The sequence below is a fragment of the Aythya marila genome (assembly GCF_965140915.1).
Source record: "Aythya marila genome assembly, chromosome: 2".
NCBI lineage: Eukaryota > Metazoa > Chordata > Aves > Anseriformes > Anatidae > Aythya > Aythya marila.
This window is the reverse complement of record NC_139043.1, coordinates 69,722,367-69,749,446: the sequence shown is the minus strand read 5'-3', so window position 1 is coordinate 69,749,446 and position 27,080 is coordinate 69,722,367. Positions and strand designations below refer to the sequence as shown.

General features: G+C 43.9%; 1 protein-coding gene across 6 annotated transcripts in view; it reads left to right on the top strand.

The window, feature by feature from the left end:
* The window catches only part of RREB1 (ras responsive element binding protein 1), a 124,611-nt gene that overhangs the window by 43,563 nt on the left and 53,968 nt on the right, over positions 1 to 27,080 (top strand). For 3 of the 6 annotated variants that reach the window (XM_082754005.1, XM_082754009.1, XM_082754010.1), the window contains exons 2-5: positions 12,639 to 12,758; positions 14,027 to 14,229; positions 18,914 to 19,003; positions 20,409 to 20,572. In XM_082754005.1, the coding sequence (XP_082610131.1) occupies positions 12,639 to 12,758; positions 14,027 to 14,229; positions 18,914 to 19,003; positions 20,409 to 20,572 (577 nt within the window). Of the gene's footprint in view, positions 1 to 2,621; positions 2,641 to 7,964; positions 8,091 to 12,638; positions 12,759 to 14,026; positions 14,230 to 18,913; positions 19,004 to 20,408; positions 20,573 to 27,080 lie in introns of those variants that run through there. The other 3 variants (XM_082754007.1, XM_082754006.1, XM_082754008.1) reach the window with 2 other exon arrangements.

The following is a 27,080-nucleotide window of genomic DNA, read 5'->3' as shown; positions in this document are numbered from 1 at the left end:
TTCTTGTTTTAACTCATTCAAATATGCACTTCTCTGCTCAACAGGTGAGACTGCTGCTAATTTCTTGTTTTCTTCCCATGTACCTCTTTATACTGAACAGTTGAGCTTCAGAAGGCTTTATAAAGCAATACAGAGCAATAATGTCTGAACTGGAAGTGGAAAATAGCTCCTGCTATTTAGTATCTGACTGAAAGTGTGAATTCTGGCATTGAAGTTTTCTTCATCCTTTACTTTTGCTTGGAATTAACATCCATTTTCTGTGAAGTTTGGAGGATGAGATCTGTCAGTTAGGTAGCAATACTGTTTGTGCCTTTAAAGAGTTGTACCCCATTCAGAGAACCACCTCCAATGATTATCGTTTCTTTTTTTGGCTCTCTTAAAACACTTTTGTTCTTGTTTACCTCTTGTCATGGAATAGATCCTAAATGACCTCAGCAAGATTGGTGTAAACATGTATATATTGCCATAATATGGACTGGCTTATAACTGTAAAGCAAGGTGATTTCGTTTTTAGAATTAAAGGAAAATGGCTGTGTGGGTGTGTATGTATATGAACAAGAAAATGTTCATGTGAGAACATCACTCATGAAAATAAGTATGAATTTCAGTATCACAAGTTTGATTCTAATACTTTAGTGTTGCTTTGCTATGTGTGCACATGTGAAAGCAATTGGTCAGGGCTCCACTTAGCGAACTGTTGCTCTTCTGCTGTTGAATTGGGGTGGCCATGAGTGGATGCACAGGTCACTTGGTTGATATTTTTGTTTGCATGTGTTGTTGGTCATTTTTTTTCTTTGGTTAACATCAGCAACTAGTAGAGAATCGGGTTGAACCTTTGCATAATTCATGCTACTTTGTTCCAGATTAATATTGTGGTGTGCAATCTTACATGTCAATGGGAGTGAGCAGAAGGAAATAAGCTGCCCTTTTCATACATAAATTGTGGGAAGAATTGTCTGTGTCATCTGTTTGATGGTAATGTGTGAAGCGCTAGAAGTGAAATTGTTTTTTTGGAAGAGAAGAATGATTTTGGACCAGCAGCAGACGTTTTTGGCTGGAGGAATAGCAACTTGAAACTTCACTTAGTGAAGAAACCTGTTCACAATTTTGTCTGTTTTCCTTTCCTTTTTTTTTTTTTTCCCCAGCTTTCCTGAAATAAACTTCCTACAATTCTTTGCAGTGTGCAGGTGTCCAGACTCCCCTTTACTCATACTCACTTGTGCAGCCCGTCAGCCAACTGAGGGCTGTGCCTAAAATTCTGCCTATGGGTCTACACTGCAGTGGTCTTGGCGGAGTTACAGTGGATACCTTGTGCACCTACAGGCTGCAGCATCCCTCTTACGCTGAACAACTGAGTATTGCATTCCAGAAGTCTACACATGGGGAGCACTGCCCATAATAGACAAAAGAAAGCTGCAGAGGTTGTAAACTGCTACTTAATCCCTGTGGCTGTGGTGCCGAGGAGCATCAAAACTTTGCTGGGTGGATCTGACAGCTTATTGTGGAATAGAGGGTCAGTCTTGCTGGTATTTGCAGTTACTAACCTTAGCGGATTTTTTTTGTTTGTTTACTTTGATTTTTTGTTTTTCTCTGCGTGTGTACGAGGCTTGTGGCCTTGCCACCGGAATGCTCGTGTTCAGAAAACTTAAGACTGTTCCCACTGAAGAGCTTTGAAGATCAGCAGGCGTTTCCTCCAGGGGCTACAGCATTGTTGGAGGAGCCAGTTGCTGCAGAAATCTTCAGGCCTATCCGCCCGACTTTGGTCATTCCTTACCTCACCACCTCACGTGGATTATGCTGTTTGCAGACTGTCTAAGCTCCATGATGACCTCCATGGATTCCTCATGAGCTTTTACAAGGCCGGGCCTGTGTACTTTGTAAAATCCTTTTGAAATGCCTGCTAGGCTTTTAAAGTCCCAGAGCAAAAGCTATATTACAAGGAACGTAGAAGGTCAGCAGCGGGATGTGGTTGTGGATGAAGGGGGATTTATGTTTGTGAGTGTGTAGGCAATTCTTGGTTTTAGTATGCATCTTTTTCAGATTAGATAGAGAGATGTCTTTTCTGAGGAGGCTTCTTGTACTCATCTGATAAAGCTGAGGGACTTCTGAATTCCATAAAAAACTGTAGATCTGGATTTCTGTGCTCTTGTTTGGCATGTGTGCTGCACTCTATGAAAATTGACAGATGCTGTTTCATTTTGTCAGTGTGCAGGAAGCACCTCCCACAGGTTAGTTTCACTGTGTTTACTTCAAAATAGAATGAAAACTCGTACTGAAGAATACCACTGACAAGTAGTTCTGCTGTTTAAAATTTCCCTGCTGGCTCTCCTGTGAGGATCTCAGCTTTGCCTGCTTGCCAGCACCGTCTACTGCTGTAACTAATTTACCTAACTAAAACAAGAAGCAAACACTGTATTTCAGAATTTAGAGCTCCACAAACAACCCTGGAGGCTACCTGCCCAGCTGGTATAAGCCGGTGGGTGTGCGCACAGGGCTGCAGCAACTTGTTCATCAGCGATGGAGAGAGGTATTTTTCTTAAGGCTGGGTTCTTCCTTCACCTTCAGGAGGCAATAAGCCTCAGTTTGAGTGATTTCTGGTACTCCGGCATCTACGGCAAACATTGAACTAGAACACTCCAGGTAAAATTGAACACCTAGCTTGTATCTCTTGTCTCTGCTTGAAAATAGTGGGAGAACAGTATCCAATGGTCATCTAAACTTAGCATCACCTGGAGATGTAGATGGCATATATGTGTTTCTGGTCTTTAGCAGATTGTAGGAGGTGGTTGACTTAAAACCTGTTGTGTCTCGTGCAGTGCAGTGCAGGAGGGTGGCTTTGGCTTGTGAGTCCGTGCAGGGTCTGCCTGGTGTGGGGATACGAGGAGCGCTACAGGTTGTCTTGCTCATGAAAAAGCTGTGTAGTTGTGTTGGATATTGCACTGGAGGCTGACGTTAAAAAGAATGAGGTTTGTGCAAAAGACTTCTGACTCCCTTTGCTCCAGCACATCTCTCTTTCCTCCTTGTGACATGTGGTTTTCCCTCCTAAAATGTCAAACTAAAACCTTCTAATTAAAAATCTCTTTCAGTGTGTGTGTGTGTGTTTGAACATTTTAAATTGTCTTGGTTATAGATTTTTTTGTTTGTTTGTTTGGAAAGTGTGATAGAGGGAATAGTTCCTGTGCTGACCAGATACAGAAGACAGGAAGATAATGATGTTAACAAGGTGAGGGAGAAAAGGAGGTGTTTGTTTAGAAAAAGCCTAGTCACTAAAGCCTGTGGAGCAGAGAAACCCTGCTGATAACACAGATGAAATTGTCTGCCTTGCCTAACTTTAGAGGAGTGGAGCTTTGTAATAAATGGCTGCCATGTGGCAGCTGTCTCCCAGCTTCGTGAGCCTGGCAGTAGTTAATCCTGTCAGCAAGTCATGCTCCCTGGAAAAGAGCAGCAAGAAGAGCTGCAAACTCTTGAATCATTCTCTCTGCAAAACATTTGCATGTTGAATCCCTTTCTGCTTAAAACGAGTTTGGTAATTTGGTGGAGGCTCTCATCTTTAAGTAGCATTAGAGTGCAGCTGTGTTGGCTTTTAAATAAAAAGTTAGAAACGTGCCGAGATGTAGAGATTCTGTTCCCTCTTAAATAAATAAAAAAAAAAGAAAGAAAGAAAGAAAAAAAAAGCCATTTTAGTTTTGGAGGGTGTATGTTACAGGGTACAAACCACACTGTACAAAGAAAAGACTCCATGTTGATATCTGTGTGTTAATTCAGGTTTAACATCTGAGGTCATGATTATCCTTAAAAACTTGAGCCTTTAAGATACAAAACCATTCACCTTGGTTTGTTTTTTATATTTTGTCGAGCATCTAATGTTTCTGACCTTTCTCCACAACCCGGAAAACTAGAACTTTTGCTTAAAAAAAAAAAGTTTGAGATTCTTGTGCAGTAATGTAATACCATCAGATTTTTACAGGGCTCATGATAAAATCGTGATGGTTGACAACACCACCACCAGGAAATGAGTTTTAATCCCTGTAATTTCCGTCTTTCTTTTCACGTCGCGCATCATTTTACTGTGTTACCCTGTGAGGTTTAGAGTGCTTTGGCACGCTACCTGGTAAGGTGCTGCATGCGGAGTGTGCTGGCATCTCCCTCGCAACCAGCACTGTCGGGCTGCAAAGGATGCAGTAAGTGAGCTGATGCTGTCCCCTCTGGGCTTGCCTACACAAGGAATGTTGCTGCGTGTGGATGCACTTACAGTGGCAAAACTCCATGCAGGACATAGTGCAAAAGGAAAATGTCTTTTCCTGGTTTAGCATGCCCTGTTTCCAGAACACTTCTTGTAAACTCGCCTCAGTGAAGCCTTCTTTAAATCCGTCCCTGGAGGAAGAGGATCATAACCAGGGTGCTGTGCAAGAAACAGGGCACTGGCACAGGAGATTTTCTGTGCCTTCCTCTGCGTGATTCATCCTGCCTCTATAAGCCTTTCCAAACCTGTCCTGCTGCACACGCACGGCTCCAGCTACGTGCAAAGAACAGGCGTGAAGGAGCGAAACATTTGCTCGTTTCTCCTAGCACTTTCCTCCAGAGCTTTGCCTGGGACCTTCGCCCAGAGCCGCGGGTCCGAGGCTGCCCTTGGCCAAGCTGTTGGCCATCAGGGCCGCAGGGGCGAGGGCTGGGGCCGGGCCCCCCCTCCTGCCCCAACAGCTGCAGGCACCGATTGCCAGAGAGCGGCACAGCGGCGGCGTTTTGTGGCTTTTCTTCCTCTCACTGTTACTGTTCCTTCTTCTTTCTGTGATGCTGCGAGGAGGAACAACCAGACTGCTTGTCTCCCTGCCGGGTGTGTGCCTGGGCATCTGCACAGCCAGTTGGTAAGGCACAGAAGCCCCTGTTTTTTTAAGCGACACCAGGGGCTATTGATTGCAGGCTCGGGCTGTGCTGCTGCTGCACAGATGCTTGCTTTTGGCCCACCTTAAAAGGACAAGACATCCCGCGGTTTAGACTGGCCATATATTGTCGGGGATGCCAGCATCTCCGTCACAGCTACCCAGCAGAGTTGAGCGTCCCGTTTTGCCCGCGCCCCGTCCTTGCATCCTTTTCTTCATCGGAGTCGAGGGGTGCTGCAGTTTGCCTTGGCTGGAGGGGAGGTGGCTTTTCTTTCGTACTCTGAAATGTTTTCCATCTGGCTTTCCCAAGTGCAGTCCATCTAGCTCACCCCTCAGACTCTTGGGCAAGCATCCCGTTCTCTCAGCACAGTGCTTGCTTAGCTGTCTAGGTTATGGCACATCAATGTGTAGCTTTTTTTGTTTGTTTCTTTCTTTCCCCCAGGGTTTTAAGTTTACTGGGTTTGGCTGTGTTGAGATTCTTCCTCTCAGCACAAGGCAAAAATGTAAAAAGAAAAAGAAAAACCCACAGGGCTTTCTACTTGCTTCGCTTCAGATTGTTTCCTCATTTTACATCCCTTGCCCCTCTCTCAGGCAGCAGCAGCAGCAGCGAGTGAGGTTTTGCTTCCCCAAGGGCTGCTGGAGGGGCTCAGCTCCCATCTCAGCAGGGGGACATGCAAGGCCGAGGGGTGCCTGCTGGTCACCATTTCGGGCTCCTGCACCGCTAAATTTTCCTGAGTTTTCCTCAGCTCCTTTTGGGTAGCATCTATTGCAGCGGATGGTGCGGCACTACGTGCCCGGCCTGCTTTCTCCTTCACGCCAGCCCGGCATCGCTCATGCCTTCGGGGCTGGGTCCTCCAGGCCCTGGCGCTGCCAGGGGATCGCGGTCCCGGGCTCCCACGCTCTCCTGCACCACGTCCCACGGTGTCTCCTCGCCCAGCGGGACGTGAGCCAGTCCCGGCCCAAGGGAGGGCCGTGGTGGCTGGGCTGGGGAAGGCCCATCGGTCCGGGGAGAGACCCTGCGCCGTGTCTCAAGGCACGCCGCCGTCTTGCGGCTTGCCCGCCCGGGGGGATGCGAAGGGACTTTCTTGGGTCGCCACTTCATCTAAGGCAAATAAACTGGAGTCGAAGCCAAGAAACACATCAACTTCCTGGAACTCTGCGAGCCGTCCACACAGCTGTCCTAGCTTGCCGAACACATGCAAAGCAGAGCTTATAAGGACAGACAGTATTGCTTTTGTGTCCCTCCTCGGCACGCGGGGAGGGAGCAGGGGAGGGGACGCTCTGGGTAGTGCCGAAGGCCCGCCTTGCCCGGCGTGCTCCCTTGGCCGCATTTTGGGGAGCTGAATCCCTCCCCAGAGGCCTCTTTGCACCCTGATGGTGCACAGGGAGCTGGCAAGGATGAGAATGGAGGGGCGTTTGTACACGGGAAGGAGTGGAGGGACGTCTGTTTACAGCTGCTTGCATTACTTCGCTGTTTTCCCGACTTCAGTTTTTTGCATGTGTCTGAAACCGGCTCTCATGGCCCCAAGTTTGTTAAGCTGTCTTCAAATCTCAGTGTCCTTTTTGCCTGAACAAGTTCTCAAAGCTGACTGCAGTTTGGTGACAAAGGCTTCCTGGAGGGCCAGGTGCTAGCCCGCAAGCTGATACAAACGGTGAGGATGAGGAACAGCTTTTAGACACATCTTTGATATGGGGGAGGAGGGATAAGGCGTTGGGCAATCTCAAAATTTTTCAGCAGCTGGTCAGACAAAACAAGGGGGGGTTGCAGCTCCTGCAGGGCTGTGCGTGTTGTGTGGCATGGCCATCCTGGGCATGGTGATGCCGGAGAGGTGCTCGTGCAGGCTCAGACTGAACCCCTGGAGTTGCAGAGCATGCTGGCAGAGGACTAGGCTTTCCCATCAGGGGCCTGGGGGCTGTCAGATTTTGCTTTCACTCTCGAGCAGCATGTGCCTCGCTTCTCTTTTCTAGCCTAGCAAGACCACAGGCTGTTGTGTGAGCTGCGATTCCCACAGCACACAGCCATTGTGAAAGAAACAAATGGGGGGATGCTGTGTAAGTTAGAAAGCTGAGTGCAGGGCCAAGGAGACAGGTATGAATGCGTCTTATATTAATGCTGTCTAGTGTCTCCTTGTATTGCTGTAAACCAGTTGGAAAATACAGAAGCATTGCATCCAGGAAGCCTCTCTTTGCCAGTACAGCATCTGCCTGTTAGATTAGTGTAGCTTCCTTGTTTTCAGTGTGACTTTATCAGCACGGTACCAGGGTATCATGATGATTCAGAGCTGCAGTTCACTTAAGGCAGTAACAGAGTTCAAATTCCAGTGTGTTTTATGAGAGATGCTTTTGGTCAGCTAAGTCAAAGTCCTGAGGACCACTAACGTTCAATAAGTCATCCAGACATGGATTTCAAAACCTGCATATAAACTAAATACGCTTGCATATCTCATCGTGCTTGCAAAGGAATAAAACCAGAGGATTAAACATACTTGAATATTCAAAATTTAGGCTGGCAGTTAGGTGTTGTAACAACAGCGTGCAAAGTGATCTGTATACACAGGGGTCTTCTTGCTCCTTTGGTGCTTCCTCCCCTGCCCTGCCCTGCAAACAGGTGGTGCTCCCCAGCTCTGCTTTAAAGCATGTCCGTGAGCATGTGCTTCACTTGTTTATTCAGTGTCTGTGCATATCTGTCTGTGTCTGTGTTAAATAAGAAGAGGCATATGGCCATGGTGGGTCGTAGGGTTATTTTTCAGGGCAAGGTATGCTAACACAGGTAAAACAACTGTATCGGTAGTAGCTCCAAGAGGTTAAATAGGAAGATGAGCAATCTGTCTTTTAGTGCTCAGAGAGTGCCTTTCCAGAGATATAGCTCTCTTTGGTTGGTGTTTTTGAAGGTTTGTGGTGTTGGCTTCCCCTTGGTCCCCCCCATGGTCCCCAGAAGAAGATTGTAGTTAGAGGTACAAGTTCAAAAACATTGGGGTAATATTCTTAGTGTCTGTTTTTTTCCAAATACTAAGCGAACAAACGACCACCAAATATTCCCGTGCCACTGTCTTTTTTTTTATGCTTGTCTTCCTTTCCCCGTAGGCTGCTCTGTACTGGTGCTCCAGCAGTGGTGACAGTGAGGTGACGCTGCCAGTATAATTCTCTACCGCTGGGGTGCCGAGTCAGCACCAACACTTCAGTAGCAAGGGCAGAGTTGGTATTAAAAAGGTCAGTTGGGAAAACTTTCTTCTTTTGGTTTTCCTTTGCCTTGAGGCAGTGGCTTTGAATACCATTAACCCTTTTTTCTTCCCACACAACGCATTTTCACCCTCTTTCCTTCCTGCCATCTTTGAAGCAAAATCACATTCAAAAAGTAGTTGGAGCGATGTGCACATCTCTGGGGGTGGGAGTAGCTGTTTGTGCTTGGGAGTGTCACCTCGTGCCCTGGGAAGAAAATCTGCTCCTCCGGGTAGAAACTTGGTGCGAGACCAGTGCATCAGAAACATTTTTGAAAGTGGTGTAGCAGTTCTCAGGTATTATAATCTCAAGGGTAAACCATAAACTTTTGTTTATTCAAATGTGATATCCCTCTTTGAAGTTCTGTTCTTGTCTAAATTTGTATACTAGAAGTTCTGGCCTTCATTTAAATGATCCTTGTGTTTTTTTCTACCACTAAGGGGAAAAAAAAAGAAAAAAGAAAAAAAAAAAAACCAACAAAAAAAAAACAGCGGGAAAGCCTTGAATAAGCTAATAGCATTGCTAAGATGGAAATGATGAGGAAGGCTCAGGATTCCTGTTTTGGCCTCATGGGAGAACGTGGTTTGAAATGCGTGTGTGTGGGGGGGTGCATTCCTCAAACTGTCATTTGTTTCCCCCATTTCTCCTCCTCCCACCGTGTTCTGTACTACGTACTGCGGCATGTTTAATGAAACCAATAAAAGTATTTGGCGGAGAGTGTTAATCTTTCCCTGGCCCAATTAGTGCATGGCTTCTACTTTAACGTTGATGTGGACTGTTTTTTTAGGGCAGAACAATGAGCAGCTTTGTGCTACACGCAAGGTTTTCCCCCTCCTTGCCTGTATTGTGTATTTCTTCCTATCTATTCCGAAGGGAGAGCTCATGTGCAGGGACAGTGGAGCAAACTGGAGCAGAGACTTGTACCAGCTCCACGCTTGTATAGCCACCTCTGGCTGGCAAGTCAAGTGACTGTGACTCTGAAGACTCATCATCTCTTCTCCTTTCTTCTTCCTTCCCTTGTGGCCTGTGTTCTCCTTTTTGCTTCATCTGTGATGCTCTTCACCAGAAGGAGAAGCAGATATAGCTGTTGAGAGTGGTCTTCAAACAAGAAAATTAAATATAAATAACTGCTGATGGGCTTAGTACAGTGGACACACTTTATCCCAGAGGAGGAAATAGGTCTAGCAAGTGTCTTCCTGTACAGACTGAATGGGAAGCAACAAGGCTTTTTTTTTTTTGGTGGTGAGCCCTCTGCTTTCTCGATGACTCTCCCATTAGCTGGTTATGTGCAGCATCAGGGGTGGGCCTCTGGCAGGAGGAGGAGCTGAAGGCCCCTCAGGTTTCTCAGTGGGATTGCAGTTGCCCCAGTTACATGGTTTTAGAAACAGCATCACGTGGAGGGAGCCAGGTCTCTTGATATGGCCGGCAAAGCGGGCTGTGGGGATTTTGTATTGTGTTTTTTTGTTGTTGTTGTTGTTTGTTTTGTTTTTTCTCCTCACATGTCTTAGCACTCTCTGCTTTCATAAGAGAGGATGACTCGGGGGGGGGGGTTCATCAAAGTAGAAGATGACTTGAATGCTCGTGACCACTTCCCTGTTTCCTAGAGGCTCTGGTCAGATGTTGAATGCAACCTGAGGCCGCACTGTTTGCCAGCCTGTTTCCTGTTTGTCCCTCTTTCCTGGAGGTCTTTGTTCTCTTTTGGGGAAAGGGAGGAAGGAGGCTCCATCAGCACGGCCTCTGCGCTGAGGCCTCCACTGTGAGCTGAGAAGGCTTGCAGTCCTGCAGGCAGCCTGGTGCAGGGCATCCATGCTGGTCGCTGCCTCACAGATTCCCTGGGTTTCTTAGGTCTGTGGAAAAAAAACATTTCCCCATCCTCAGTGATGCATTTATTAAAAAAAAAAAAAAAATCTGCAAGAGAAACCTCTCAGTATGTTCCTGCCTGAAGGCTTTCTGCCATGGGTTTTCCCACAGGAAGGAGTGATTTGGCCCAGTATCCTTATTGTTCCTATATCCTATTGCAAATAGAAAGTTAGGCTTCTGAAATTGGTGCGTGCTGCTCATGCAGTTGTCTTTGTTTCAGAGGCACATTTTTATTTTGTGCAAGAAAATGGAAAATACATATGTAAATAAAAACATGCATAAATCTATTTTTTTTGATAATTTAAGGATTTTTTCCAACTGCTTATAAATTAGGAAAATTTTAATGTATTGAAAACAATTTTAAAAACAAGGTCTGTTGTTTGCATTAGCAGTAAGATGTTTTAGATTCAGAAATAAAATAGCTGTTGATTCATAGAAATTGTGAAAGACTGTAATAGCACAAATACAAAATTTTCCTCCTGAAAGAAGAACAGAAAGCAGGCTGGCAGGTGTTTCAAAATCAGGAGGTAGGTTTCTTAATGTGTGCCTGTATGCCTGCCTCTTCTCTTTTTGATGAAAAAGTCACGTTTTCACTCTCGCTAAAACCATCACTAGGAATTCTGACTCCAGTACTCTGGGAAGATCCTCAGCAATTTTAAAGTTACCTTCACTGACACAGCAGTCTTCACACTTATACAACAGATTAACTTTTTCCAGGATGTAACAGTGATAATATTAATGTTATTGGTATTGACTGAAAGAGAAAAAAATAGGTCTACTTTGGAAGGAAGAGGGTTTTTTTGTTTTGGTTTTGTTTTTTTGGTTGGTTTGCTTGTTTGTTTTTAAGTGCTGAAACGCTTATTTGCATTAATTTTGACAGCAATCCCTCCAAATAATTTAAAATGGTGGTACTAAGCAGATATAGCAGCAACTTAGAATATTTATACCAGTCTTGAAAATAACTATAGTGTTTGTTCTATTCAAGATTAAGCCAGCTACCACATAAGCGGTTAAAAAGAATAAAAAAATAAATGACTGTGTTGCTCTGGAATAAGATGAACCTTTTTTAAAGACCCTAACAAATCAATAGCTCTTGTGCTTGCTGGAGAAAATACAGAAGGATGGATGCTTGGCTTCTCTTTGAATCAGGCAGTCCCTGCCATCATAGGGAACACTAGTGTTTTGCTTAGCAGAAAAATACAAAAATGACCAGGGAAAAATTAACTTAAATTGTTTAGGATAGCATCAAAATGGTCTTTTTGTCAGTTTTTGGAGACTTTAACCAAAAATGCTGTTTTAAGAAGTTAATGTTATCTAGAGCCTTAGTCTAGCCTTAGTCAGGTCCTGCATTTTGGCTCTATCCTGTGCTGGTTCACTGTGTCAAACCATTCACCCGTGTGCAGCTCCCAAGAAGGTAGGCAGTTAACTATAGGGAGCTTGAGCCTATTGCTTTTTCTTGTGTTGGGTGAAATAAGGATCTGCTTGACACAAGTCAAGAGAGCAGAAGCTGGGCCTTTTCTCTTTGTCTGCCTTTTGGTGTGCACTGTGAAGTGTTAACAGTTAGGATGCTGTGATTTCTTGTTTGCAAATGCTGTTCAGAAAGCATTTGGAAGTGTTATGTGAGTGACCGATTTGCATGTCACCCTAGAGAGCATGTTTTTTAAAAGGAAGAAACCCCGTCAACCCCAGTTTGAGACTGAAGGCCTGTGCTTTCTGAAAAAAAGGGAAATCTGTATTAAGTCTGCTGGATGCAATCTGGAAATCTGAGATGATGCAATGTCCACAGTGTGTTAATTTACGCAATGAACCATTTTGCTTGTAAAGTTATAAAGGTGTATTTCTCCATTAAAAATGTATTAGTATCTTTCAATATTACAAATGACCTTTTTCAGAGGCTATCAACATGGGTGCCACAAGGCAAGAACTCCTCTCTTTCTCCTGTGCCGATCGTTCACCATCACCTCTCAAAATGGTGTTCAGCTGCCCTATCATTCTCCAGCCAGAACAGGCATCCTTCCTGAAACCCCAACGATAGCATGATAAGGTTGTGGTTTCAGAAAGGGGCGTGGAGAAGTTCTGTCAGCAAATATGGTGGTTGCTTATGTCTTCAGCTCACCTAAAGCCCTTGGGCCGTGGGTGTGAGGAATGTGCCAAATGGGCCCAGAAACCTCAGTAGTCATTTCACCGCTGCTGGAAGGAATACGGTCACCATGAAGTCTTCTATTGGAGTAAATGTTAATCCTCCAAGAAGAGAAATAGGAGGGTGGGATATTCATGAATGAAAACAAATTACTTATTGTATCTTTAGCTGCAGAATGTTCTTCCAGCCTCCTAACCAGATATCACAACTGTCAGTGATGTGCTGGCTTGTTCTCTCCTTTGTTTCCTCCTCCTTTTTTTTCTGGATGAATACTGGGGACCATGTTGGGAGGGTTTCCTCGCTTTGTTTGCCTGGTTTCCAGCAGAGGCAGATCTATCTCGTGCAGCTGTATCTCGTGCCAGGCCACTCCTGGGGGCAGGCGCTTGGCTGCGCTGTGCTGGCTGTTTACGTGCTTCCGTCATCAAACCTACGTACCCATTGGGAGAGCTCTCAAACTGAGGGATTGTAGTCTTACTTTGCTAAAACGTCTTCCAGCAAAACTTAACCCCTTTCTCTCTCTCTCCATCTCCATCACCTAGTGCTAGAGGGTGCTGCTGAAGAAGAGGCTGAAGAGCCTGACGCTACTAAACCTACTACACTAACTGAGGAGACCAGCAATCAAGAAGAGAGCCTCAGTCAATCAGGGGATAAAAATGAAGGTAACTGGTTTGACTAGCTCTGAGTAACTCTCTAATTTAGGACATTGATTAAAGCTTGTAGAAATATTTCTTACCCAATCCATAACCCTTATCTGTGTGAAGGGTGTAATACACATTGAGCAGAGGCACTGGTGCATACATTTCTCTCCCCATCCCTAACCTTTATCTATGTGAAGAGTATATGCTGAGCAGAAGCATGGGCACATAAATTCTCAACTACCACTGCAGGCTTCCAAACTAAAATTTTCTTGGCTCCAAGTAACTTGGCACCACATTACTTAGCCTCAAAAAACACCTGTTTATAATGCTCAAGCTTATCTTTCAAAGACAGTATTATGCAGAGATCAAATGTTCACAAACATTTTCCTCCTTGTTCACCCTCACATCCTCTTGTGTTAGAGTGACTCTCACAACACACATTAAGATCCTGTGCTGTCCACCTGAGATGACAGAGCAGTAGACTCACAGGGTGTTTCTGTTCAGCTGGGAGACTCCTTTTCAGGGAAAGGAGCATTTAGGTTGAAAACATTCTGCTTTTCAAACTCCAAAAGAGGAGAGTGGAGGGCCTTACCTATATGTTTGATGCACTAAATAGAGAACATGATGGAGAAGTCTGAATCTGAACAGCTTTGCCTGCAAGGCAACATTAGTCGTGGATGTAATACATACTCCATGGACTGATAGGAGTTGGTAGACCAAAAAGAAAACAACTCTACATTGATGACAGCTGTGGCAGTAAAGAGGCATTTTAGGGGATTTGGGGTTGGATTTTTGCTAATTTAGTTTACTCATATGCAGAGCTGGCTTAAGCTATGCTAGGCTGAGAACCCAGTATCCTTTGCTGTGTTACTAATGCCTTAATTGTGCAGTTCTGCTCAAAACACATGCTTGTTTGGATGACTGTGTTTGCCGGCATGTGCATTCATCAGTACTGCTCTAATAGTTCATTGTGATCACTAGGTACCACAAATAATACCATTTTATAGCAAGAGAATTTAAGGTAAATCGCTCCATATGTGCCATACTCAATTAAGGTTGAAAATCAAGATAACATGGATGTTCTGTGAGAAGAAATGCACACCTTAACCTACACATTCCAGTATAAGAAACTTTTACAAGAAAACCTCCAATTATTATGGGCCATTGTATATGGTCCATGAAGATCAAACAGTGTGGTGCAAGGTACAGGCAGCTGAAAATACTGTGAGGATTTGTTTTCTTTCAGATGACCTAGCAACTCCTGTGTGTGTTTTTGTTTTTAATTCCAGAGAAGCAGCTGGAAACCTTAAACAGTTACAAGGTATCACCAAGTTCACCAAACAGTTTGGACGGAGCGGACTTGTCCTCCATTGACGCCATGATGTCAGCAGTAATGAATGTGGGGAAGATAGCTGAAAATGGCGGGAACTCTCAAAATGTTAAATCCCCCTCCAAGTCTCCTGCACCAAATCGGATTGGCAGGAGGAATCAGGTATGTAAGCCCAAGTGCAGTGGACGAAGGGAATTCAGACAGCTGCATGGGAAGTGATAAAATGTAATTATGTTTTGTTGATGGTTTTGTCTGTTTTTCTTTCAGTGGGTATGCTTTGCCTCTGCCATTGCTCCTATATGGATGTTTTCTTGTGTCCCTCCATAACTTAACTTCAGAAAACTGGGGGTGGAAGGGGTCCACTTGCTTGGATTCACATGTAAAACATTGGAGCACACGCTCCCATATCATACAGTGGGCAGGCTGATCTGCCAGATGACAACAGCAGAGGCAAAGCCAAAATTGCCACATTTTCCCTGCCACATCTGTTATCCAGGCTCTTGCATTTGTGAGATTTGTTGGGAGACCAGTTTGTTCCATTAACCTAGGAGAAAAGAAGTAGCAGGAACTGAACTTGCTCAGAGAAGGAGCAGGGTGGTCTGGCAGGGGGCTGTGGGGCTTGGCTCAGCTGTTGTGGGGGTGGCTTCATGAGGTGTGTGATTGCTCCAGGGGAAGACCCAAGTGACTGAAGGTTAAAGGTGGTGCTGGAATGAAAGGTCCATCGGGGTGCTCAGTTCACACAATTGTACTGTAAGGAGCCCTTACTTCATTGTTAATGAAAGTATGAAGAGCTATTGCAGAATGCTTTGTATAAATCTTAGGGAGCAAATATATGTAGTTTTTATCTTTTTTTTTTCAATTTACCAGTTGATGGCATCAGTTGATTGCAATAGTGGTCTAGAAAAGTGAAAGGAGACTGTTAAAGCTGTGATTATTGATACCCGTGTTCCTGTCCTGCTGTGTCAAGCCCTGCACATGCAGGTGCTACAGAACAGCAAGAAATACCCCAAATCCCTTTGCCCATTTGACTTCAAAGCTTATGGCAAAGCACAGAGAATTTGTAAATAAATCAAGATATAACAGGGACCAGAAAGGCTGAGAAGCATGACTCATGTGATGTTCCTATAGTAGTTTATTAATAGCTTGCAGAGTAGCTGCCCAGTTGACAGACTTATGACTTGTCTTGAATTTTTTTGCTTAAAAGGAGTTAAAAGCTGTTAACAGTAAATGAACGTGGGAATTCTTAAATAAAGAGCCTGGGCAGTGTACTGGCAACTGTATTTGTGGGGTCGTACTGTCTAGCACCTGGCTTTGAGGTTTATTTGCAGTGTTGCCAGTTAAGGGCTGCCATGGTTCCTTGATTTCATCATGTGAAGTAAGGCACTGGAGTTCAGACGAGTCTCAGTGGCGGTGCTATTACACAGCTGTCTGCTGGTACACCATGTGGTTTGGCTTCAGGGAAGTTTATTAGCGTTGGTGACCTTTATTCCACCTGATATTTCGATGGGCATCGAATCAAAGGAAGCTCGAGAGTAAATGTGACAGGATTAAGAGGGATTCTTACAGTGTAAAAATAAATAAATACATTGAAAACATAGTAAATAGCCTATTTGTTTTTAGTCTGAAAGATTGTTACTGCCAGAGGGGCAAATGGCTACATTACTGAGAAAATAAAAGTGTGATGTGAAATATTAAGTGGGTATCAATCTGGTTAGCAACATCTAATACAGTGAATTTCCATTTTCAGAGTAGCAGAATGAAAGCACTGAATTGTTTCAGTGTGTAACAGCACACAGATCTCCGATTCTGATCAGAATGTGCCCCTTAGTACAATTGCAAGGATAATAACAGTCAGCTAGTTTTCTGGGTCTGACTGCTGTTTCCCATGAGTTGGCAGTGAAACATTTTGCCCTGAACCTTTGTCCCAAGTCTATGGTTCTCTTTATAATGCTGACTTTATCTTGGCTCTAGGCTACCCATAGTCTAACAAACGTGTTCTCACATCAACCTGCATCCATTTGAGCTTCTCATTTGCTTTGCTCTTGAAGAAAAGACAAGATGTGACAAAGGTCTTTCTTGAGCTGGAGAAAACCCTAATGCACAAATCTCGAAGCATTTGCCATCAGCTGAATGCAGAGCAGTCCTGCCAGGTTGACTAACTTGAGAGTAGCTAACAAATTAGCTGCTAATTTAATCTTTTAGTTCAGGAAGTGTGTTTTCACCAGCCTGGCTCCAGTGAAGTAGGCAAGTGCCATGTTTTACACTTGTGAGCCGGGGGGGGATGCTTTTACAGTAGGGATGCTAATGTTTTTTTGGTCTGGATTGAGTCAGTCAACAGCAGTCCAGTTGTAGCTACCCTTGATTTGCTTGAGCTGTGTTACGGTATGCAGCATGTACCCTGTGTGACCACTGGAGAAAGTTTGGGTTTTAGTTAATAATAAACCCCAGATTCAATAGTAATCAGCTCTGGCAGAGCTATAGTGTGTTTCTGATCTTTGCTTCAAGGTGAACCATTAATTACTCTATCTTCTGTTAATTTGCTGATGCAAAGAGCAGGCAGTCTAGAAAGCAGCCTCTGAAACAATTAATTGCATCATGTAGAACTGTATCACACATTTAGAAGGGGGGCAAAATAAAGTAGTAGGTTGATAATTTCACAGAAATACCCTGGGGATTAAACACCATCTAAACTGTCAGCACAGCTGCAGGGATTTTCCTCGCAGCACAGTGTGTTTGTTCTCTGTCCTGAGCCAACTTTAACAGGGTTGCAGTATAATTGGAGCCGAACGTTACTCCACAGACTGGTTGCATATAGTGAAATTAAAGTTGTATAAGTAGGATGGAATGCATGTGTGTGAATTATATGTTTGTATATAAAAATGTGTGTGTGGGCCACTGGGATAATGCGTTTTAATTTTCTTGGTGTGTTCAGACTTCATAATGGCAGCCTTTCTTGCTTGCTTTCTAATGTTTTTTGAGTAACAGTGCAGTAGGCTTTGGCCCGTGTGCATGGCCTACAGTGATTAACTTCAGGATGGAGAGCCCTGAAAAACATTTGGAAAAATATCTGCAAGAGAAACAATACGGGGGAATGGGAGAGCGTAACTGATGTGATCCTGATACTTCTAGAAGTGAGGTCTGAAGTTTTGTTTACTTGAGGCAAAATGAGAAAGTAGCTCTTCATTCATCACTGAAGTTAACAGAAAAGTATCATGGAGCCTACGTTTGAAAAAATGTTAGATTTTAGATTTTAGCAGATTCTGTAGATTTTAGTTAGATTTCTCTATAGAATTTTTTCCCCAAAATGATGTGGAAAGCTTTATTAAGTCGAGACTTAAAAAAAAACAAAACTTGATCATTGTGTCAGCATCTTTCCTCACCAAATGCCCAAGGATTTGTCACAGGGGCTTGAGTCAGTCATTCTCAGTGTTCCCCACAAATGCCCATGTCTGACAATCCAGAAACAGTCCTTTCTCAACTGGTGACTTTTGGGACAGCGATAGGGAATAAGAGTTGTTTGGAGGGAGAGGAAATGGATAGACAGTCACTTCAACCCCCTCTCATTTCTGACTGAAAAGCTGCTTATGTTTTTTGTTTGTTTGGTTGGTTTTTGTTTGTTTGTTTTGTTTTGTTTTGACTAATGATACCTACAGTGGCCAGCAAAGAGATTCATTAGAATGCTTTCCTTTAGCATAAATATTGTCGTTTCCCGTCGGTCACACAGAGATGGTTTTTGGTACTCTCATAACCAGAAGCTGAGATAACAGGCGGTGGATCTCTCTAGCTGGTAAAGATGTGCATTATTCTACAGAAAACGAAGATTTAACTCAGTGCCAGACCTTCTTGCTTTGAGTCATACAGGCTTGAGTGCAGAAGCCTCATCTGGGCTTGTTAGCGAGATGGTGAAAATGCCCATATGTTACTCAGTAGTCATCCTTGCGGACAATTCAGGCAAATCCCTTTGGTTCCTGTGAGAGTGCCATTTCATCCTTGGCTGAAAGAGTGGCGGTTTTGCTCAGTGTCTCAAGGGCATACTTAAATCAGGCTGAGCTCTCCGGGTCGGCTGCACTGTTTGTACTCGTGGTTTGACCATGGTTACTCCTGATTCTCACCTGGGTGGAGAACAGCCGGGTTCATAATGTGTTCTTTTTGAGTCACGTACACTCCTGCGTTGTCACCTCTTTCTCGCTATGATCTCATCAGATCTTGCAAGCTTAAGAAGGGTTGGGCCTGGCCGGTGTTGCCTGGATGGGATGCTTCCAGGAGAAACACAGGATGCTCAGGGAAATGGTGCTGGTGATTCAGTAAATGCCGCTCTTCCTTCTGAGTCAGACAAGGAGCAGAACGCACAGCTCTGAGAAAAGGGCACAGGGCTAGCGCCCTGCCACCAAGATGGGGTGGAAAACCCAAAATCCTGAAGACGTGTGCTTATTAAAGATCTTTTTGTAAGATTAGTGGTGTTTGCCCGCATAATCTGGCGGGTTTCCAGGCCGGGTAATTACTTTCTGCTCACCTAAATTCCTCCTGGCAGTTTGAGCTGGTCGCAATAATTGCCTTCACTTCCTGTCCTAAACTGCTACTGCTGAGTATCAGTGTGCTGTTAAAACAGCTGCTGTACTTCTGTGGTAGCTGAAATGGCCCCTATTTATAAATTCAGAAGTTTCTGAAACTTCCCTGAGGGATCTATCAGGATGATAAATGCACACAGACAAGTTGTTCTGTTAGCAGTAGCCTTTTGTACTTAGGATGGCTTCTATTTTTCCATCCCCAGCAGTAACAGCTTTCCAGTTCTTTTATATTGATACTCCTTCTGATTTTTTTTTGTTTTGTTTTGTTTTGTTCACAGGAAACAAAAGAAGAGAAGTCTTCCTATACCTGTCCTCTGTGTGAAAAGATTTGCACTACACAGCACCAGCTAACTATGCACATTCGTCAGGTACACGAAGTACAAGCTTGATTCTTTATTAATTGTGCCTGGTTTGTCAGTATGCATTTGCAATGGTGAAAAACAATTCCGTGTACAAATCAGAAATGCTTCATTATAACTTTTTTTTGCAATCGATTTGCTTTTATTTAAGCCCTCCCCTGCTATTTCTTTAAAACAACAACAACAACAACAACAACAACGGGGTAATTCTCCTCCCTTCCTCCCCTTCCTCTCCCCACCCCCCGAGTGGCTCAAACAAGGATGTGTGTCCTGTTCTGCATAGCTTAAGGTATCCTAAGGATCCGGAAAACCACTTCCATCATGAAGCATAAGTCCTGTTTTGTTATCCTGTTTGAATACAGTTCCCTTTACTGTTCATGCAAATTAAGAAGCAGGAAGACACAATTTTAAAATCATCTCAGCATTGAAGAACCTCTCTGTCCTTTACAGAGTGCAGCAATTTTGGGAGGCAGAATTAAAAATACACTTTACAAATATATGGTGCTTTTTTTTTTTTCTGTCAGCTACAGACTGCCTCCTGCTCCTCTTGAAATATATATGTATTTTATGAGGAGCTTTGGCCTTTTCTGTCAGAAAGTTCTACTTTAGTTGTTAGGTTGTGGTTCACCATTATGACTCCACTAGATACTACTTCAGTTTTCCCTTCTGTACTGTAGCTGTTACTTAATTTTTTTCCTAATTAAGCTGTAGCTGTTACTTAATTTTTTTTTCCAACAACACCTGCTTTGTTGTTGTTGTTGTTGTTTTCTCTCTTTTTTTTTTTTTTTTTTTCTATGTGAAGAAAAAATCATTTATCTGAATGCAAGTAACAAAGAGTGGTACATATATCACAGGTAGTTAATAGCCATATTTTGCCCTGTAATGCATTCATATGGCCATAGGAGCCTGCATGTGAATTCAGAAGCAGCTTCCTTCTGTTTTCTTACTACTCAGTTACTTCAAAATCAATATACTTAAAGAGCATTTATTGTGAAGTGTCTTCTGCCATAAAGTTCATAATTACATCCTCTTTCTGTCTTCCCCCTTACCACTCACCCAACCCCAAACCACTGCATAACTTAAGGTATCCCAAGGTACCATTTGTCTGATGGGTTGTTGCTGGATCCCTTTCTGTACCCCTCTGTTGCACACCCAGGGGAAATGTGGTGGGCACTTCAGGCTGCACAAAGCAACTGCCTGTGCTGGTGCATGAAGGAGTTAAAGTGAAGGGTGAGGGTGGAGTTGAGGGGGGAGTGCTCAGGAAAAGAGAAGTTTATATGGGGCACACCTTGATATAAGGCATTGTGTTAAGTGGCTCTTCAAAGCTGCTTTTAAGATGTTTGTAAATGTCTCTGATACTTTACTGGCACTTTAGAAGGGGCATTCAATGAAAAAAAATCATTGCTTTCTCTAGCATAACACTGACACTGGAGGAACAGACCATTCCTGCAGCATCTGTGGAAAGTCTCTGAGCTCAGCGAGCTCCCTTGATCGCCACATGCTGGTGCACTCAGGTGAAAGGCCTTATAAATGTTCAGTATGTGGACAGTCCTTCACCACCAATGGAAACATGCACAGGTGAGTGCTGATTCTGACCCAGGAGTTTGGAAAGCATTACAAGATAGGGGGCTGGTTTTGTTTCTGTGGAAGGACTTTGAAGCAGATTAAAGATCCTTACTTGGGCAGAAAGTATGGACTCTGGTATCAAATGTGGAGTGACACACATGCACGCTCTACAGCTACAAGGATGCTTATGTTGTGGGAGGGCACCAGAATTGAGACAGGTCTCCTTGCTCTCTTCACATAGTACTGAGTTGTTGTGGATATCCAGAAGTATTGTGGGTTTTTTTGTTTGTTTGTTTTATTATTATTATTATTTTGACAAATGGGATGGATTTTTCTTGAAGGATAAAAATATATAGCTAAGCTGTAGAGGAGCTTCTGATTTCATAGCTTCAGTGTAGCAGATGCAAATGGTTGTACCAGGGCATCTTTGGTGTTGGAGGATGTGAGGAAGTGAGGTATCCAAGTGCCATCATGAAGATGTATCTTTAGTATAATTGCTCTTGGTTTTAGCTACACGCATCAGTACTTACTTGCACTGTAGACAACTTACTGCACTGTGGATCTGGAAAATTCTCTGTAACTGGAGTTGCCAAACATATTTCATATAGTTTCTTTAGTAAGAATAAAGCAATATGTACAGTTGTGAAGTGGGGAAACTGAATGTTAAACCACATGTATGTTCCTTCCCCCTCTCTCATCCCCCAATTCAGTATTCATTTATTTGCATGGGTGGAGCACCTCAGAGCTGATTAACAGTTTGTGAATTCCCACATAGCTTTAGTCCCCATATCAAAGAGTTTACAACCTACAAAGAAACTGTAAAACAGGTGGGGGAAAGGAACATAGCTTATAAGCAAAATGACAAGAGCAATGGTTACGGACTGGTTTTGTGTGGGAGGGAAGATACCTTGTTTCCTTGATTATTACCAATCATTTTCCAAGGAATATGCTTGGAAAGGGTGGAATGAAAGGTGTGATTTCAGTGACAATGGAAGAGATAACATACTCCTGCACAAAGAAAGCAGTACCTGCTTGCAGCTCTACCTTAACTGTATCTTATTGAACAGTTTAAACAGTCACTTAAAAATGGAGGAGAAATGAGAGTGTGTGTGGTTTTGTAACTCTATTTGTTTAACCTGTACTTGATCAGAATTGGAGAGAAAAGCGTAAAATGGGAAGGGGAGGACATAAAGATGCTCGGAGGAGATAGTGGCCTTGGGCATTGAATAAATCACGTCTGACTCATCTGACCAGGAGGCAGTGATGTTGCGAGCCACATGTTCCCCAGACTGGGTCATTGCTCCATGTGCCATGAGGAAGGCAGGGCTGTTTCTGAGTTGCAGCTGATGCCACTGTTGGCATCAAAAGGGTGAAATCCAGCACCAGGAACCTTTTGTTGGACACCTTTGTGTCCTGTTCCTCAGCCCAGGCTGCTTGCTGAAGGATTGCATGTTCTGTGTAGTTTTTTGCTCCCTAGGCATCTCCTCATCGTCTCCCAGAAACTGGAAAGGGAGGCTTCCTGTGGCACTTTACTCCAGGCCTATCAGATGTTGACGTAATATCCTTTGCTTAGTGGAGTTTCCCTGTATAACAACCCTTACCATGCTTTAAGTAGTTCATCAGAGTTGCCAGGCTGACTGACTTGCCCAAAAGAAGTAACCATAGATTAGGACCTTCTAATGAGAAGATTGTTCATTTAAAATTTTTCCTCTTAATGAGATGCTACATGAAGTTTCCAGGATGGAGCACCGTGTTTACTGCCCACACTAAGAAGGACCTGAGTTCATGCAAGGAAAAGATTCCTGTTAAAAGTTCTTTCACAGCTGTCAGTTCCTGTCTGCTTTGTAAAATTCCTTCTTGTGTAGGCCGACGCTGCAGCAGCGTGGTGGGATATTGCAGAAAGCTCATTGATGCTGCGGCAAGTGGCCCCAGACCTGGGACAGGCAAGATCCTGAGCCTACCTACAGAGGGTAGTTTTGCAAAAGGAGGGTAATGGTTGGCAGGACAGCACCAAAATTTTTTTTTTTTTTTTCAGCAAGTTAACCATTTCTTGATGCCGTAACAGACTATAAAAGTGAATCCTGATGCCAAGGTGGAAAATATGAATGTGCAAGTAGGCAGATGAAAATAAATACAAAGTGAAATTTTATTTGTTATCTGGTACTATGACACACTCACAAGGAAGATGCTCATTTTGCCCACCAGGTACTTCCTTCAGAAACAGGTATTTCTAGTCTAAGATGGTCTGAAAGAAATTCTTCTGTAGGCACCGCAGACCTAGCTAGCATCGGGTCCCATGGCCTGCCAGTGCTGTGGATGAAATGCCTTTCGCATCCCATTCAAAACTGCTTCTGCCTCAGGATCCGGGGGCAAGGACCTGCTTGCCAGGTCCTGCCTTGTGTGCAATACCTGCAGGTCTTGCTTGTGGTGGTACCACGTCTGCTCTCCTGCGCCAGTTGGGTGATAACACCAGTGCATCTTTCTCTGCTTCTGCACGCAGTTCCTTGATTGTTCTCTGGCTTTGTGCTCGGGTGTCTAAGTAGTGACAGATAGGTGTCCAAACCAGCAAAGAACAAGGTTCCTAATGTGCCTCTGGTATCCAGGGTTGCAGTCCCCATGGAGCATCACACAAAATGTGGGGTCAGAGAGAGAAGCCGTGGGTTTAGCAGAAAGTTGTGGATGTTCTGCTAAAGAATCAGCATAGCTCGTGGAGGTCCTGAAGGAATCTTCCCATGTATTGCGGTATTTACACCAAATATGCTCAGTGCACAGGGCAGGACCAAGGGAGAATTTAGTCTGCTGGGATCTGAATTGGGGGGAGAAGGTGTATGCACATACTGCGTACGTTCTTCTCTTCTCTTTCTCCATCTGTGCCTTGTTCTGGCTCTTACTTAACTGCCTATGCTATTTTTTTGAATCAAGACTTTTTTTTTTTTAAAGACCTTTTAGGATTAAAAGCCCAATGAAACAGTTTTGTCAAGGGCAATGCTGTACTGTAGGAGTGTTTATTACTGTTCCGATAGAGGATGAAATTTGTGATCCATTTTTTTACCTCCTAGCAGCCAGGTCATTAGACATTTGGTAGAGAAGAGGAGGGAGGGAGACAAGTTCCAGTTGGTTTTCAGGGTTAGAAAATGTGTTCTTACACTCTGAGGTGCCTATCATCTCCGTGGAAAGTAATTTTTCTCTTCCCTCCCTTTCTTAACGGAGAAAAAAAAAATAAAAAAAAAAACAAAAAAAAAAACACCTCTAATTTGGTGTTTTTTTTGCACGACGGCAAAACTTGGTTGCAGTACCCAAACTTTTTGGCAAGTGGGAGCACAGTTTTCTGCCTGGCTCTCCTCCGGGTTAGTCTAGCTGTGCTGGGGTGTTGCTTGTACTCTTTACCTGTTAAATTGATGCTGCCCTTCCTGACTCCCACAATACAAGCAAACACTTCATTTGTAAATGAGTCAGAGCCTCTCACATAAGGTCCAGTTTCTTTTTGTTGTGCTCCTTGGCTCCTTGTCAACATGTCAAGTTGAATGGGCACAGCAAACGGAGGGGTGGAGAAGGAAGGCTCCCTTGTGCAGCACCATTCAGAAAAAGAGGTTAAAACCTGCTTCCTTTTCTGACCAGGGTGACTCTTGGCCAGGATTTTCAACAAAGAACTGTGAGCCCAGGGCATCCCCGAAAACTCGCCTGAAGCTGCCAGACTGCTCAGGAGTGGCCCCAGCCTCCTGTGGGGACAGTCACGGTTGGAGAGAGCAGAGGTCTCTGGAGATTGCTCAGTGTCTAGAGTGAAGAGCTAATTTTCTTGTTCTTCTGAATGTGCTGTCAACCTAATTGCCTCTTTATCAGTGCCCAGGCTCCTGTTAGAGGGGGGTTGTTGCAGTCTGGTGTGATAACTGGGAAACCCGTCCGTGCCTGGGATCCCTATCAGGGACATGGATTGCTCAGGAGGAGGAGAGCTGGAGAGGGTGCTGCCTTTTTCTTTTCGAGCAGTTCCAGAAGGAGCAAGCCTTGTAGTATAAGGGACCGGGACCGATGTGGGGTTTGAGGAGCTTGTATTGTTGCGGTTTGTAGGAATTTAGAGGAAGGGGTTAGATCATTGTAGTTTTGAGTTCAAAATTCCTGCAGCTGGAATGGAACTGTGATGATCAGTATGTAAGGAAAATGTACGTAACTCAGTATGTAAGAAATACAGCACATGGTAATCCTTCAACTTCCGTGCTAGAGACACAGGCACTAGGGCTTTATCTCAGTTGCAGTAACTTGAAGTTGAATACTCTCAGATCTCCAGCAGAAGCGTAAACTATATGGAAAGAAGGTGTGTGCATATAAGAGTTTTCTGTGGCTCTGAAATAGCTGAGCATTTCCGAAGAAGCATCTAAAATCAGTAGATTGCAACTACTAAAGGCTTTCCATCTGTAGCTCTCTCGGGAGTTTATCTATGAATAGTGAGGAGCCCTTTTGGGTCTAGACTCTGCCACCAAATAGGAAGTTGCAAGCCTCTTCTTCCATCGCCCCCATTACATCTCCCCGAAATGTAGACAGAGGAGTTAGCCCGCTGCTGTGGGTTTTGATGGTGGTGTTGATTTGTGAGCTTTAGCAAGGGACCTTAAGGTAGAGAAAAGAGTTTGCTTGACTTACTGTGCTGCATTCCAGTAGAACATGCATCAGGCTTCAGTGGGAAGAGTGATGCCTCCACTTGCTCCAGAAGGGTTTCCTCCGGGGTAGGAGAGTTTGCCAACAGCTCCTTTTCCATTTCTGTAGCTAAGGATGGTCTGTACCTATCACTTTAAAATCACATTTTCCTCCCTGCCAAAGACATGTTCTGCATGCAACTTGGAAATGTTAATAGAATATAAATGCCAGACAGGAGGCGAGAAATGACCTTCCTGCCAGTTTCCAGTGGGTAGCTATTAAAGGCTCTGTGGCAAGTCTGAAAAGAGTTAAGGGATAATATATGTATTTCTACCACAACTTCCCCAGTTTGGTAAACTAAGCTGCAGTGTCTACGGCTGGTGGTTGCCATGCTGTCTGTGAGTGTGACCGTGCAAACTAACTGAAGCGTTGTGAACCAGAATGTCACACGTATTGACCTTTTCTCCCCTTCCACTCCTTGCCCTCTGCCTGGCAAAATTCTTCATAAAGGCTTTTTAGTTGCATCCTGCTTAAGTACTCATAGGCTGTTTATGTACTATCTCAGGAACAGGTCTCAAAGTTTGGGGATTTTTTTTTTTGGCACATGCAAAACACCACATGCAACAACCACATGCAGAAGTCTTTGAAACTCAAATTGGAAGATCTGGATTGCAGAAGCTATGCTTTGAAGCATGCTTACAAAGGGTCCTATCAAAGAAGGTATTTCTTCTTTTAATTAAGAAGGCACTTTCATTCTCAATCCTATTCTCAGTGTTAGATAATTTTCCCAAACTTCTTTTTTTAACGTGCTTAGAGAGACAAACAGCTGTTTTTGTTATCAGTGTATGGTCCTGTTCTGCTATTCAGATTTTTTAAGCGATGCTTCGTGTGTATGTATATGTTGCCGAGTGCAGGTTTTTTGAGAAAGATGGAAAATGCATGTGCTGGAGGGGAACCTGTGAATTTTGTTGTTTCAGCCAGCCACCTTCACTGGCAAATGAAGAGCATACACTTAGTGAAGGCTGTAACTTACTGTTTGGATGGTGCATGCTGGATCCCCATAACGGCACAGGGATTGAGATGCATATGCTTCAACGATTTCCCAGCTCTCTTTAACATGGATCTGTGTTTTATGGGCAGGCACGCATACAGGCTGCCTGTGACTTCTCAAACATCCAATACGCAGAGTGTCTTCGAGATCTGGCTAAATCCATCCTCTCCCTGCGTTCCACCTGTGAATTTCTCCTATGTTATTTATGGCACTGGCCCGCTTCCAGTAAGTTGTGTGTGCTTTGTAGGGTGCAGTGCAGTAACAATGCCCAGCCTCGAAGTACAAATAGGATCTCTGCAGTCTAGCACATGCATTCAGTCTAGCATTTGCTTAAGATGGGAATTTTTGGAGGCAGAACATAGCTAAAAAGGCATGATGAGCTGTTGTTTCTTTTTTTTTTTTTGGGGGGGGGGGAGGGATGGGAAGGTAACAGGAGGGGAGTTGCAGAAGGGGAGAGGAACTGTCTTGTTAAAACAGTGTTTGGTTTATGGTGGTTTGCAAAGATGGCCAAGTGGAAATTTGGTATCAAATTTTGGGTAGCGTTGGAAGATTGAACACGTAAAACTTGAAACAAAAACAAGTACCCAAAGAACCTGCCACACTGAAAATGACTGACACTTCGCGTGTGTGAAAAGGCCATCGATTATTGTCTTGCACAACAGGAATGTCTCTTTGGTCTTCTCCTGAGGAGCTTTTATTTCAGTGCTCTTAAATATGAAGAAGCAGGATGCATACAGGCATCCATAAGGAATGCATTTCAAATGCATTCCTTATATGTGGGGAATGATTTAACCACTGTCACCGTGCTAGTAAAATATAAGCTTCAGCAAATACAAGTGCCCT